This window comes from Sphaerodactylus townsendi, linkage group LG01 (assembly GCF_021028975.2).
Source record: "Sphaerodactylus townsendi isolate TG3544 linkage group LG01, MPM_Stown_v2.3, whole genome shotgun sequence".
Taxonomy (NCBI): domain Eukaryota; kingdom Metazoa; phylum Chordata; class Lepidosauria; order Squamata; family Sphaerodactylidae; genus Sphaerodactylus; species Sphaerodactylus townsendi.
Window position 1 is genome coordinate 97,300,564 of NC_059425.1, and position 16,045 is coordinate 97,316,608.

General features: G+C 40.9%; 1 protein-coding gene across 2 annotated transcripts in view; it reads left to right on the plus strand.

Moving 5' to 3' along the window:
• The window catches only part of NOX3 (NADPH oxidase 3), a 49,125-nt gene extending 43,318 nt beyond the window's left edge, over positions 1-5,807 (plus strand). Inside the window, exons 11-13 of one of the 2 annotated variants that reach the window (XR_007245432.1) lie at positions 202-348; positions 3,545-3,620; positions 5,034-5,063. Coding sequence is in view for 1 of the 2 variants with exons in the window: in XM_048507455.1 (XP_048363412.1) it covers positions 202-348; positions 3,496-3,620; positions 5,034-5,160 (399 nt within the window). In the remaining variant the exon portion in view is untranslated. Of the gene's footprint in view, positions 1-201; positions 349-3,495; positions 3,621-5,033 lie in introns of both variants that reach the window. The other variant, XM_048507455.1, reaches the window with a different exon arrangement.
• Positions 5,808-16,045: the final 10,238 nt, after the last annotated feature.

Consider the following 16,045-nt stretch of genomic DNA (forward strand, 5'->3'; position numbering starts at 1 on the left):
GGGTTGGAGAATGTTTAAAAACAATAGTCAGGGAACTCAGTGCTGTCAATGTTGGATAGAAAATCAAGTATAAATTTACACCAGAGCACAGTAGCCTGCTATAAGATTTGCCACTTATCTCAAAATAAATAATTTAGGAGCCATATAGGATGCCCGATGAAAGCTTGCACTTTGTTGAATTGTTTTACTTTCCCTTGACAGGTTTATTTCTATTGGATTTGCCGAGATCCATCTGCCTTTGAGTGGTTTGCTGATCTCCTGTGCTTGCTGGAAGCACAAATGGCTGAGAAAGAGAAAGCCCATTTTCTAAGCTATCACATATTTCTTACTGGCTGGGATGAAAGTCAGGTATAAACGAAATCTGATGAGACTGTGTTACTGAATCTTACTTTTCCTGGGCTGCAGCCTAAGGAGCTGTAATCCAGTGAATGCTTAATCACATAAACCATGGCTTCCTAAGAGTGAATAGCAGTTACATTTGTCTTTTGAAAGCATTTTTTTAATGCAGTACCCAAGGAGTCACAGGGGCTCCAGATATGTCTGTATCCTCTGCAGTCGTAGCTCAGCACCTGGATCTGCAACAGTTATTACTCGGGCATCCTCCGAGCCTTTCTTTCTTGTCAGTGCATTTCCCATACTCTCTTCCTACCATTTCATCTTCTGTTCTTCCTGTGGCCCAGTTGATGCCATCAGCCAAGCACACAGTCTTTGTTGAATCTATCAAGTTCTCTTAAGTTACCTCATTGCTGCTATCACCAATTATACATCAGCCTCTTCTGGCTATTTTGGCAAAATCTGAAGGATATCAATTACCACTGCTGAACAAAATGTGACAAAGTGATGATCATGTGAATATTCAAAATGTCTTCCCCAAACATATTAAAAAATAGCAAGTCTGTAAGTACATAGGGGTGGGATCAATTTTTTTTATACAAAATGGATTGCACAGATGAGGGGAGCAAAACATACTACCCCAGCACATTTTTTAATAGTTCATCTCTCTTCTCATGTCACAGCTGAACTGGGAAAAACATTTTAAACAACAGACTGTCTTCCCTACTGTCTGTGATCTTTAGCATAGAAAATAGGGGAAATTTCTAGAGTGTTGTTATATGGAAGCCATTTTCACCAGCTCCTGAATTCCAGAGGTGGGAAACTGGGGATCAGGGTGGGTAATTCTCTACCCTGGGTGTGTAAATGAACTCTCTGAAATGCTGCTCCTGAGTTAGGGGACCCTAAAAAAGGATATAAGAGGCAAATTGCATGTCTGCAGCAGGAAAAGGGAATTGGCAGAAATTATTAATTCCCTTCCACCAGTGAAAAATGTAGTGTGGTTCCAACCAATACTTTGCAATTTAAAAATATACACACAAATGGCAGTCTAATGTAAAAATAACTCTACCACACTGTCAGTCCAATCCCATCTCATTTACTGTTTATATTCGCAACCACATTGTACAATGAGCCATAGCTGTTTTGAGCCATTCTGTCCCTGTTAGTGCAGCCAATTTGGTATTAGTTCCAATGAGTTTTAGCCAGTAGAAGAGAATTTCTGCTTTGTTCAGTCAGAAGCAAGTTGATTTTGCTGTTACTGGTTAGTGTTACTGGTTTAACTACCAGTGTTACTGGTTTATTGTCAGGGGGATTGTATCTATGGCAGATTCCACATGGGCCAGAAACAGTGGTGTGGAAATGGTGTGAAAACGGTGTAAAATGGTTTAAAACGGTATAAAAGAGTTTACACTGTTTTCACACCATTTTCACACCTCTGTTTTTGGCCCATGCGGAATCGGCCTATGTGATTGAGATGCATTCCTAACCCAATGTAACTGCTTAAAGCTAGGGTGGCTTTCTCTTACTATCTGCCACCGACCTTGGGACACCCAAGCTCCAGGGGCTGTTTTTCACAACTTCTATGGAAAGCAGGAGAGGGGACTTGTAATGGGATAAAGGGGATGGCAAAGGTCACGTTTGTCAGAACTGGCTTTGCCAAGCTTTGGTGTTTCATTGCCTCATCAATAAACACTTATGATCAACACTACAAAGTCTGCTGATTGGCTTAAGGTTCAAAACCTAACATCTACTTTCAGTGCAATTTTTGAGTTGGGTTGGAGAAACAGGGTTTCTTCAGAGACCAAACACTGGCCAATGAGAAGCATTGGAGCCCAGAAGTAGGAAATGCATCAGTCAGAAACAACTGATGCCACAGTTGATCATGAATTGATCTCTTGGATTGTGTGCCAGTTGACTTCTCCCCACAAAGGCAAAGAAGGAGTGAGAGGATCAATTATATTTTAGTCGCTAACATGTGGAAGCTGTGGAATCTGTTTTCAAAACTCAAAGTCTATTTGGTGATGCACCAATCAGGAACTACAATCTGTGTTTCAAAGGTGATTTTTTTCATGGAAAAGGGTCATTACCATAAAATTGTGGTGCTTTTGATGATTTCACCCTTATTGTCAACTTGGCTACTCTTACACATTCCTTAGTTACATCCAGGGCTCTGCATGAGGCTGCCTCTGAAGAGTGCTCAGAAACAACAATGAGCATTAACTGCAGCTACTAGAATTTTACTGGAGCTCCTTCTGAGGAGCATATAACTCCAGTATTGTTCTAATTTTCATTGGCTGACAGTTTTTGGTTCCAATTCAAGGTACTAGTTTTGATTGTTAAAGCCCTGAACTGTCTGGAATTTTGGAGGGTTGTCTCCTGTAGACAACTACACAAACTCTTAAATCAGGAACCAACTCCATTACCTAATCCCCTGATCATCTGAGTTACAGTGAGCATGCACCCAGGAGATGGCTTTTTGCGTTGATGTTCATCAGTGGCATACCGCCCTAGGGGTCCCCAGGTGCCCACCTTTAGATCATGTAGCCCTGCCACTGAGCCCTGCCCCGAGCCCCACCCCACCTCCCTTTCAAAAGCCAGCCTGCACAGAGGCAAGGGAGTGGCTCGGTGCCCCAAGCCCCACCCCCAAGCATGTACGCTGTCCCCTCCCCTGAACCATGCCCCCCAGTCTCAGTGCAGGCCAGCTTTCAAAAGGTGGCCTACAAGGAGGCCAGGAGTGTGGCTCGGCATCCCTGTGTCCTTTTAATTCAAAGAAGGTTCAGGAAGTGGTTGTGGATTAATTCAATATTGAGGTTCTATCTTTTTGTGTGACAAGGTATAGCTGATTCTTGTTTCTTGGGTTATTCCTTTTTTTAACTGATACCATTTTATTGTTGCTATATGATTTTGTTGTTACCTAGTTAGTTTTTTTAATGCAAAAGTAATAATAAAAATAATTTCAAAAAATGAACACTGACGACATCTTTGTGTGTGAATCCTGAAACAGTAGTCCCCTATCCTTTGAAAAGGTACTTTCTGGTAATTACATGTTTGCATTAATCTTCATTCATACGGTCATAGTATAACTTTTTTGTTGTTGATTCAAATGCAGTTTCACAACTTGTTGATTTTAAAACAATGGTGTTCTGCTTCGTTCCAATTTAGGCTACTCACATTGCCTTACATAATGATAAAAAGGTGGATGTCATTACAGGCTTGAGACAAAAGACATTCTATGGAAGACCAAATTGGGACACTGAATTCAAGCAAATAGCAGAAAATCATCCTAGGTAATGTAAGCTACCAAATAATGTTATTAGACTGTCTTTTCCCTGGGTAAAAGGCAGGAAGAGGAGTTTGTACCCCTTGAAAAATTACCCTTTATAATAATTTAAGTTGGGTTCTTATGCTGAAAGCATCTTTGCGCATAATAAAGCTTTAAATGAAGAAATCTTGGATAGACAATGCCAATAAAATCTAATTTTGAACAAGAAAATCTAATATTTAGAAGTATTTCAATATCTTGGCATTTGTCCAGTTATAATTGAAAGACACAATCCAATTATTGTTCAGCACAAAGGACAAAGTAACATTAATTTCCCTTGAAAATGATTATTAAAGAGATAAACAGTGAGACCTTTTTTCTTACAATGTCAAGGATGTGTTTGTTCCCTGACATAATTGGCTGTGGATCTAAAGGCAATGCTCTTATGTTATGAGTTTGTCTCAGCAAGAAAGGACTAAGCTGAACTCAGGAGTTGGTTAAGAAAAGCTTCTTTGTTCCCTGAAGACTTTGAAGCAATCATCACAACTTATTTTCTATTCATTAAATAGGAAAACCAAAAAAAAAATCTTCATAGTGTCCAATGTTTACCTATCTGCTATCCAAAAATAAATGAGAGGAAAATTCTAATATTATTTTAAAACAAGAAGTTATGCGATGAACTGTGTAATCTAGGGGCAGTCAATTGTGGCTACTGGAGTTGAGCTATGGAAATATATGAAGGATTTCTTGTAAACCATCCATGTTCCTGGCTTAAAATCCAGTTTTTCTTCATCAGCTCAGCACATTGTCAATTCTATTGCCTTTTTCTGTGAAAAATAAAACATTCCAAAAAGTCAGCTTAGTGTAAATTTGTTTGGTGTTCTGATTGTATCCCCAATAGTTATATAGTTCAGAAAGTCAAAGTTTTTGCTACAAAACCCAGCTTTTACAGACTTTATATTACAGCTGGCATCACATATTAGTGAGGTCTTCACAGCAAAAGAGCCCGTGCATCTGAGCCTGGTTAAGACAGTACATACAAAACCCAAAAGGTACAGCTCAACTAACCTGTAGAATCGCTTTCCCAATCTGTTTCTCACATCCCTTCTATTTCAAAAGAATTTCCCCCCTTAGACATGAACCCGGGCAAAAGATTGACCATATCTTGATTTTAATTTGGTAAGGTATGATGAGAGTGACTGAACACTGGAAATCTTTCCCATCTAATCCAACCTACTCTCCTAATGCAGCATGTTCCACTTCTCTCTGCCAGATATCCACAACCTTGAACAAACTCCATTATTAACATCACTGACCAAATTGTCCTGATTTTCCTGAAAGGAAGAATAATTGTTAAAGTTTAAATGTTCCATGTGTTTTTAAAGGATAAGGTTTTTGGAATGAATTTTAATTTTTATGATTTTAATTTTCTTGGCAGTGACAGCATTGGTGTTTTCTTTTGTGGACCTCAAACTATCTCTAACATCCTCCAAAAGAGGTGCAAAAGGTATTCATCTGCAGATCCAAGAGGTGTTCAATTTTATTACAACAAAGAAAGTTTCTAGGTCTTGTTTTGGATATCAATGTTCAGGTTATTTTCTTTTTTATGTTGATTTTGCTAGCATTGTGCTACTAAAGCATTTACTGTTTTATGTTTACTAAAGGACATTATTATTTGTTTTGAGTTACATTGTAATATGTTTAATCATTACAGTGTAACTCAGTTTACAATGTAACTTTAATCAGTTGGGTCATAGATGATGTTTTAAAATATCCAGCAGCAGAGGAAAATTCCCACCTGCTTTAGCAGTCCTATGAGGTTTGGCACAAAACTTAAACCAAAGTCATACATATCACCTCAAAATGCTTTTCAGCATTTCTGCCATTGTTGTATAAATGTGGGGAAAGGCAATGTTGTATATACATGCATATGTGAAACACAGGGGAGAAATTTTAAATACACTAGTAACAGGTTTCCAAACTGGCTGATGTACAGGCAGGAAGGCTGACTTATAATTGCATTTTAACCTTATTGTATTTGACAATCCATATATGATTTCAGCCTTATCTCAAAGCTATTATATCATATTTAGCAGTGGTGGGATCCAAAAATTTTAGTAACTGGTTCCCATGGTGGTGGGATTCTGATGGATTTACAACTCATGTATTTGATGAAGTGAGCTGACTCATAAAAGCTTATGCTTAATCTTAACATGCCTCTGGACTCCTCTTTTACACTGCTGCTACAGACTAATGAAGCTACCTACCTGGAAATATGCAAGTTAAACAATAAACAATTTCTCATTTGAGTCTTTTAAAAAAAAACCCTCAGGTACCTGCTTTCCAAACTCAGAGGCCCCTTCCGCACACGCAAAATAATGCATTTTCAAACCACTTTCACAACTGTTTGCAAGTGGATTTTGCCATTCCGCACAGCTTCAAAGAGCATTGAAAGCAGTTTGAAAGTGCATTATTCTGCATGTGCGGAATGAGCCTTGGATTTATTAGTGTCCATGGTCACGATCCTTCCCCACCCCTTGCCAGCACCATAAAAGGAAGACCAGTGTGCCCCCTTTTCCATTTGCTGTGGCAGCATCAGTACCCCCGGGGCCCAAGCCCATACCAGGACAGGCAGGGAGAAGGCTGGGTGGTTGACAACGATGGAGGTAGGGCAGCACAGCTATCAGAGCTGGCCAAGTCAGTGAGTCAGCCTGCGGAAGATATATGACACTGCTGAAAAATCACACTAACTGGTCCACTTAGAAACACAGAGGACGCTGGCAAGCAGATTACTTCTTCAGGCACTGAGGGGAGAGGAGGGCCCATGAGAGGTTCCAGTCCAGGTTCCAGCAGAAAGTGTTGGATTTCATTTTCTCCTGTACTTTGCCAGATTTCCCCCTTTTTTAACAGCACAACTAGTTTTCTTCAGTTTGGTCAGTGATAAACCATTTCTAATATGTTTAGAGAATATAGCACTCATGGGATTCCATGATGACGTTTGTCTTTCTAAAAAGAATAAGAAACTGTGAGCATGCCAGAGAATTAATGCACAGTAGTAGATTTGTTCAACAGTAAACAAAACAGAGATATTATATTTGTACTGAGGTGTAAAATACAGATCACAGGGATCAGATAATGTGTTTACTGATCCACGCCATAAAATTTGATGTACAAAACATCCCATTTGTGTCACCAGATGACACAAGACAAATGATAACATTATACATACACATATGCACGAGGGAAAAAACACACACTAGGAAAGAGAACAGATCGCATACAGGGGAAGACAAACCCACATAACGATAAACATTGTTACTGAATTCTACAGATAGAGTTTATACTCTTCTGTTTGGGGAGTTAATTTGTGTGGAGGGCTTTGCTATAAATGATGCAGTTGGAGTATTATTGAATTTACAGTTGTGCATCTTAGTTTTAAGGGAGTTTTTCCTTCTGAGTAAAATGATTAATGTAGGGTATATAGAGTAAATGAAAAATGAGCCTGTGTCACTATGGCTAGAAGTATCCTCTTTTCTCAGTGTTTGACTAAATCTCCAAGAAAGCTCCAAATATGTGTATGTGTGTGTGTTTACATGCATATATTTGTTTGTATAAATGTTCTGTCTCTCACACAGATACACAGAGCATGTATACACACAAATATTACATTAAACGGGTTGTGTAAAGGAATGGAATGTCAGGCAGGAACAAACATTAGCTGTCTCACTATTGCTCCACCCCACCCCACCCCCACCCGCCCCCCACCCCAGCGCTGCCCAGCTTGGCAAGTCACCTCCCCACCCCAGAAGCCCAGGACAAGGAGGAGAGGAGAGGCGAGCTGGAGCTCTCTGCTTCACCCACCCCAGCGCTGCCCGCCTTGCTTGGCTGTCCTCCCCGCCTGGAGGTGGAGGTGACTATACTGCCACACTAGCTTTAGCCGTCTAAGCTACCATTTCATCAGCTGTATCTCCTCGGTATATCAAAGTGCCAAGTTGTCATGAGAATGAAGAGGGATTTAAGTTGTGATGAATTTGATGACTTCGGACTGCTGGCTATTCCAGTCTCGCCTCTAGCTCATCAAGAGAACCACCAGTAGTCTTTGGATCCCACAGGGCATTCTCCCACAACACCAGTATCAGAGAAGAGTGTAACTTTCTTAAGAACATAAGAACTAGCCTGCTGGATCAGACCAGAGTCCATCTAGTCCAGCACTCTGCTACTCGCAGTGGCCCACCAGGTGCCTTTGGGAGCTCACATGCAGGATGTGAAAGCAATGGCCTTCTGCTGCTGCTGCTCCTGAGCACCTGGTCTGCTAAGGCATTTGCAATCTGAGATCAAGGAGGATCCAGATTGGGAGCCATAGATCGACTTCTCCTCCATAAATCTGTCCAAGCCCTTTTTAAAGCTATCCAGGTTAGTGGCCATCACCACCTCCTGTGGCAGCATATTCCAAACACCAATCACACATTGCGTGAAGAAGTGTTTCCTTTTATTAGTCCTAATTCTTCCCCCCAGCATTTTCAATGAATGCCCCCTGGTTCTTGGCCTACCACACTCATTCTTGGAATGGGGCAAAGGTCAGAAGGAGGGCAAGTTTGTCAACATCTCTCCCTCCTTCTCTCACGTGGCCTTCCCCTGCTGCTATATTTTCCCTGGCCCATAATAACTGGGATCCCCTGCCCTCTACCGACCTCAAAATAGACTATATTTCCACAGCCTTCCAACCCAGGATAGTTTCTAAGTGGAGTAACACCAAACTATTTTAACACACCCTTCTACCCAGACTTAAGTCTTAGGGTGTGTTGCCACTACTAAACATCACGCCACAATAACAGAAAACAAACCTAATAGTGGACAAACTAACAGACACAATCTCAGGGGTAACAAACGGATTCCATTGCTTTTCTGGAACAATGCCCATTCAGAGATAGTGGGCTACTATGCTTTCAATGCATAGGGGGGAGTCTTTGGTAGTAATTGCATGCTGGGATTCTTGTTGTTAATAAAGGGCAGCCGATCAGCTCTGGACAAGTCAAAGCACACCAGAAAACCACCAATATCCACCAAGCAATATATCTTATATTCTGTACTTTATTTTAGTCACTTCCAAGTATTATTCATCATTTTTTCTTTCAACTTTGGGGATGGAGACAGAGAAAAAATTTTTTTGGTTCCCTGATACAATTTCATCTTCAAGAGGAAAAGATATGTAATAATGATTATTTTGGTTCTGGACCTTCACTAGTATTTGATGTAGACTTTGTCCCTAAATGTAGAACTGCAAAAAAATTCAGACATTGCCTCTATCTTTGTCAATACATCAACAATTGCCTTGTTAAAAGGCAATTACAAACAGTTCTCCCTAGATTTTTCTCCTTTAAAAATCGATTTTTACAAACCGATCCCAACCCTTTTACTCTTATCAAAGTTCTGAGCTGAATCTAATACATCTACAGTGCAATTGATGAAACCAGTTTTGAATACATGGACCCATTCCACATGGCTGGTCAGCTATGTGAATGGTCATGGCAGAGGGAGCAGCACATTACCCAGTGCTTGAACAGTTTGGAAAGCCAAGCCGAAGATAAGATTGACAACTACTAAACAAATCTTAGAAGTGAAGCAAAGTGAAATCTCTGTTAATCATTTTCTTACATTCCCATATTCCTACATTTCCTATATCCCTTAATCATTTTCCTACATTACAAAAATAGAATGTAAACTAAATATAAATAGAAGGAAATTGGATTAATGATCTGCTGAGATCAGCTTTAAGAAGAAGAGTTGGTTTTTATACCTCTGCTTTTTTCTACTCTCACAATGGCTACAATCATAATCCTTTCTTCTCCATACAGCAGGCACACAGGTGGGGCTGAGAGAATTCTGAGAGAACTGGGACTAGCCCAAGGTCACCAAGTGGATTTCATGTGGAGGAGTGGGGAATCAAACCCAGTTCTCCAGTCTACTGCTCTTAACCACTAATGCTGGCTCTCACATTCCTTTCTGGGATTAGGTAAGGGGTAACCAGAGAGACAGCCTTTTCTGCTGATCTGCTCCATTTAGGGAACTCCCACCGGGAGAAGTTCTGCTTCGTTCCTTGTGTCTTTCAGATACTGAGCAAAGTCTGTGGTGGATGATTTCATTTTTCATTTCATTTCAGTTTATATTTATACCCCGCCCTATCCCCGAAAGGCTCAGGGCGGCTAACAACATAATAAACAAATACATTACAACAATATAACTGTAACAGAATATATAGAACCAAAATAGAACCAAATTTCAGATGGCGACTTAACACTTCGAACTAAACAATTACTAAGAACAATAGCTACAGCATTAGCAGCACATTAATGTATATCAAACTAAATCCATGTAATATCTAATACATTAATAATGAATCAATACATTAACAATCATACATAATAATATAGCAATAATCCAACATCATCAGAATAGCAATATATAAACAATCAAATGGGAATATATTGATATATTTACAACCATGTGTTTCCAACGCATCAATACATTAACTCCATAAACAATGAACCAGTTTAAACAACAAAGCAATACATTAAACAGTGCAATTTAAATCATTAGCAATAAACTGAGACTACCCCATATCAAACTATAACTGTTGCAAAAAGATAACCTAATAGAACTACCGAGTTACACAAAAGGGGGTTGGCTACATCCATCCTATCTTTACTCCTAGCAATGTACAAAAAAAAAAAGGATAACTACAATCCCTAGCTAAATACAAGGGAAACTAATTCACAAGTACAAAAATCTAACAACTTCTGGTAGCCTATACTCCTAGTAATAAACTACATTAAGCAAGGGCCGACGAAGAGTAGTGATGTAGAAACTCAGCACGAAGGAAGCCAGCATCTCTTCTCCCTCAACCAAACTGCTGGGGGTTCCTGTCACCAACCTGTTACTTAGTCCATTGCTGGCAATCTGTTGGAAATCGCAATCACAATCAGTACAATGCCTCGATGCCATTTCTTGACCACAGGCTGCACGAGTCAGTTCAAAAACGTCTACCTCTGCTATTATTGAAAGTCCAAGTCTTTCACTGCAGGAAAACCTCTGCCACCGGTTCCCCACTGTTCAGCTCCTCGCTCCTGGTGTAACAGGGTGCACCTCCTACCGGCTTGCACTCACTCATACCACTTTGACGGGCCTCACACTTGTTTCTGCAGGAGGGTCTCTGTCACCGACCCTCTTCCATTCGGCTAGCCAATACTACTGCTGTCGAAGTTGCCCATTATTATGCGCATTTTCCTCCACTTTGACAGTCAGATCAAAAAAGCTGCATGGTTTCCAAAAGTTTTGAAGGTGGGACATTTCCTCTTCCTTCACAGGGAAAGCCAAGGAGATCAGCATGCATTTAGCTGTCTTCAGGTTTTTTTCTCATCTCCCTGCCTTCCTCCACCCACACCACATGATTCCTCCAACTCTTTGGATCACCATTTCAGAAAGATCAGAAGGGCTTTTTGAATGTTCACACAGAGGATCAATTGCTAGAGTGAGAGACCCAGTGAAAATGACAAGAAATCGACATGGAAGAAAGAAAGTAAAAAAGATGCCAGAAAGAGGGGGGAAATGAAGGTTGCATGAAAACAATGAGGAAGCGGTGGGTGGGCAAAATGGCAGATCAGATTGGCTAGGGACAATTTGCAGGAGAAAATTCCTGTGCAAGCAAGAAACTACAGGGAACAACAAAGTAAACAGCCACAGGGTAAGTAGTGCATGCATAAATGACCTGTTCTCCTGTTCAGGTTTTCCTTCCCTCTTCCTTTCTTGCTGTTGCCCACTCTAGGGTACAGTGGCAGTTGATCTGTCTTGGTCTGATTTTAATTTTGGTGGGTTTTAATATCTGGTTTCAGAGCACAAGTTCATTTAAGATTTGTAAACTGCTTTTGATTTTGTGTTGGCAGAATGTCCAGAACAGAAAAGTTTCAAAACAAATACACTTTGAAGAATTTTTATTGCTGGCTTTGTTTTTCATATCATCCATGCACTGGAGAGCTCTTTTAAAAAGAGAAGCTCTGATTAACAACAAACCCACTTCCATTGGGGATGTTTAATATTTTTGATATACACAAAGAGCAAAGTTTCCCCTTCTTTATTTATTTTATTTATTTCTTAAACTTTTATACCGCCCTATCCCCGAGGGGCTCTGGGCAGTGTACAACATAAGGAATAACAATGTAGGATAACTAAAACATTTAAAAGCAGCGATAAAACCGTTAAAAACTATTTCTGATAAATATACACCCTTCTGAAACCTTTACCATCACTTCTTCCTCACCAAACAACAATGTGAAGAGGGAGGAGAATAGATCTGTGCTTTGTGTACTCTAGTTGTCTCCTAAAGGACCCATATTTTTTTCTATCAGAGTAATCTTTTCCTTATTGTCGTAAATTCATACCTTCTCAACATAGGTAATTTGAACTCAGGTGACAGCTCACCACGTTCCTGAAAAGATTCATTTTGGCAGGTGACACCATTGAACACATTCACATGTATTCAATGTGCAGCCAAAACAATAACTAGGTCTTCGTTGCTAATGAAAAGTTGTGTGGAACTCTTCTTACTATCACATCTAATTTCACTAAATGCAATCTATTATTATTATTATTATTATTATTATTATTATTATTATTATTATTATTATTATTATTATTATTAATTGTAGGTATTTCATTGACCTTCTAGTACAATTTCTAGCCGAGATATTTTTATACTCCGGTATTTTGACTCCATCTAGTGCTTTAGTTATTTTAGTTATTTAAACTTTTATTTTTTTTAAACAAGATTTGAATTGTGTGGGACAAGAGTGGCACCTAGTGGTTATTACAGATGCATTATTTTAACAATTCTGTTTGTGCATCTTCACATGGCACTTGTTGAGATTTTCCCTTCTGCACTTGTGCAGAAAATAAGGAGCAGAAACCTATTTTCATGTGAATAGTCTGGTACCGTAATACATTTCAGCTGAAGGCTCCAAACAGTTTTGGCAAGATCTGCCTTTTCAGGGTTTCCTTCCTCCTCCTCCTTTCCAAAATGGACGGTAAAACTTTCACTGCCTCAGAGGGTCTGACATTTCTCTTGTTACCCATTCCTGCTCTCTTATTGTCCTTCCTGATTTCTTCCTCAATTATTAGATTTTCTACCTGCTCATTTCTTCTCCTTTTAATTAATTATAAAATATTTATACAGCCACCTTTCTTCTAAGCATCTCATATCCTTTGATGATTGTCTTCCCCATCTAGGAACACTATTAACATCCAACTGAGCCCACTTAGACCTGGTAAAACCTGGATCTGAATTTATTTGGTGGGGGGGGGGGTCACTTAAATCCAAGTGATTTAAATCAGAATTGTAAATATTTGAAATGCCGAGATTAAAGATTATTTTAAATTACATGTTACACTGAAGGCCTGTTATCAGGTTTACACCCTTAAACGCAGTCACAGAATGAGGGATAGTATATTAGGGCTACAGAGCTGGGCAAATAATAACTCTCCCCCAGAGGCATAGCTAGGGAAAATGAAGCCCAGGGCAAAATGTAAGTTTGGGGGGGGGATGGGTGGCTTTGGAGCTGCCCTCTCTGGCTCTCTCCACCTTTCATCTTGATGCCCCTAGTTGGGGGGAGGGTGCTAAGGGAGGGCTAGTGGTGGGGGATAGTGGAAGTTTGGGAGCAGGGGTGGTGAGAAGACCTCTGCTGGGGCCCCCATTGGCCCAGCTGGCCTTTTGAGCTGGTGGAGGGTGCACGAGAAAGCCTCTGCCCGCCTCATGGGCCCCTCCAATCCTCCTGGGGTGTGGCTCCATACTCACCTCAGGACAACAATGGCTGTTGGTGGGGAAGCCAACAGGTCTGCTGGCGGCCTCCATTCCATTGCAGGCTACGTTGGCCCAGCAGGAAGCCCCGGGACTGGAAGCAGGCCAGCAGACCCCACCCTAGGTCCCAATGGGGCAAAGAACAGCAGGGCTGGCAGCCACCCAGACTCTGAATGCAGCCTGCCAGAAGACCTCATTTGGGGGGGGGGGGCTGCAGATGTCTGCGGTTGTTCCGGGCAGCATCTCTGGGCTCCCCTTCACCCACCTGACTGCCTAGCAGGTTCCCTTTGTCTGGAGCAGCTGCCCCAGCGAGCCTGGCAAGGCCCTGGAGAAGCTGCCCAGGATGGAGGGGAACAAGCTGGGCAGTGCCAGCATGGGGGGCTCCCCTCTTCATGCGAGGTGGTGGGGGAAGGGGGTGATTTTTTATTCCCCATATGACCCAAATGGCCTGGGCCCGGGACATGTGACCCCCACATGTCCCTATGGGCCCTACAGCTCTGCTCTCCCCACCAGTTTTCCTGATGTGTTTCAGCAAGGCTAGGTGTGCTATATTTATATTGCTCAAAAGACAAAATTATTCCCCCTTCCCCCAATGGTGGTGTCTTTATACAGAAACAATTTATAACTTAAAAGCTTCAGTACAGCTATATAAAGAAAAAAACCCAAAATGGTAACTTCATTTGCCACATGCTGGACCATCTTTGTTTTAGAATTCTCCATTTGGATCCTAGAGCTGTAGGCAGTAACTCCCAAACAGAGCATTCTAAAACCAAGATGGTTGTGCGTGTGGCGAATAAAGTTACAATTTTGGTTTTTTTTCTTTTGGTGAGACACAGTATAGTCACATAGAACAAATAAAAGCCCAGGATGGGCTAGATAATTCTCATCTGCATCAGCAGATGGAATCAGTCATTTCAGTGGAGCTCAGATGTGTATTTCAATGCAGATATTAACATGTGTGTGTCTACATTGTCACTGTGTATGTGCATATGGTTTTCACTTGGTAGATCAGGGTGAATGTGTTTGATAAAGGACATGGATTTAGTTCTGAGACATTGCAAATGTAGCCTTTAGTGTGTTTTTGTTACTGTCAATATTCATGTTAAACCAGATTATGTTAGAGGAATACTATACAAAGGATGGTCCATGACTCAGTGACAGACAACATGCCAATGTTAAAAGCGTCAGATAGTAAGTGATGCGAAAGACTTCCATGTGAGCCACTGCTAGTCAGCATATAGAATGTTGTGGATCCAACTTTCTTCCAAGGAGTCTTCTTCCAATTTAAGTGGCTCCTCTGTGAAGGAAGTCTTTTTAGCAGAGAGTTAAGAATTACCGTAGGATAGGTATTGAACCTACCCATACTGCAGTAATATATCAACTAACTGACTAGCCCACAGGTGTCAAACTTGCGGCCCTCCAGATGTTATGGACTACAGTTCCCATCATCCCCTGCCAGCATCATGCTGGCAGGGGATGGTGGGAACTGTAGTCCATAACATCTGGAGGGCCACAAGTTTGACACCTGTGGACTAGCCGTATTCATGCACCTGTCAGAAAGAGCCAACACATGTTCAACAAAAAGTTTCGTGGTGGTGAAGTTTCGTTCCGGGGGTCCAAAGTTATGGACCCTCAAAAGGGTAACCCCATCTACAATTAGCTTCCATTGGAAACAATGGGGGATGAGAGCACCCACTTTGGGGATCCATAACTTTGGACCCCCTTAACCAAACATCACCAAACCTGGCTGGTATCAGCAAGATATTATCCTGATGATACCACCCAGGTTTAGTGAAGTTTGGCTCAAGGGGTCCAAAGTTATGGACCCTCAAAATGTAGCCCCATCTACTATTAGCTTCTATTGGAAACAATGGGGGATGGGGCACTCCCTTTGGGGGTCCATAACTTTGGACCACCTGAACCAAACTTCACCAAACCTGGCTGGTATCATCAGGAGTGTCACCTGATGATACCCTGAAATTTTGGTGCCACTAGCCTAAAAACTGTGCCCCCTGGCGGCTGACAAAATAAAAACCCTAAAATATTTTTTAAAATACAGTTGACTTTAAGTCGATGGGGGCTTTTTCAGCACAAAAATGTGCTGAAAAACTCGACTTATACATGAGTATATACAGTAAATTTAATTTTATTTCAAAGATTCATGTCCCTCCTTATGTTGTGGGACTCAAGGCCACAAACAATGAACCAATCAAGTTGCAAGTACATGAAAATAGTCTAGACAAAAGATTAAAATACACAAAATAAGCAGTTTAAAAGCATTCAGATTCTACTGGAATTAAAACATCCTAAATCAGCAAACTCAGTCTAATCTACTAGAATGATTCATTTTCCAACATAAGCTCTCTGATCAGGAGCTAATTATACACATACCTGCATGTAAGGTGATCTTCTTATACATTCTGGCAGACAGTTCTTAAGGCCTGGGTCCACCAGAGAAAAAGCCAATTATTTTGCTGCAGTCATATGGTGAGCCGTAAGCAGGCTTTCTGCACAATATAACTGGCACTGGAGATGTGGTACAATAAGAAGTGATGATTTTTATACCCCTTTTCTCTACCTTTAAACAAGGAAGCAGTAGGCAG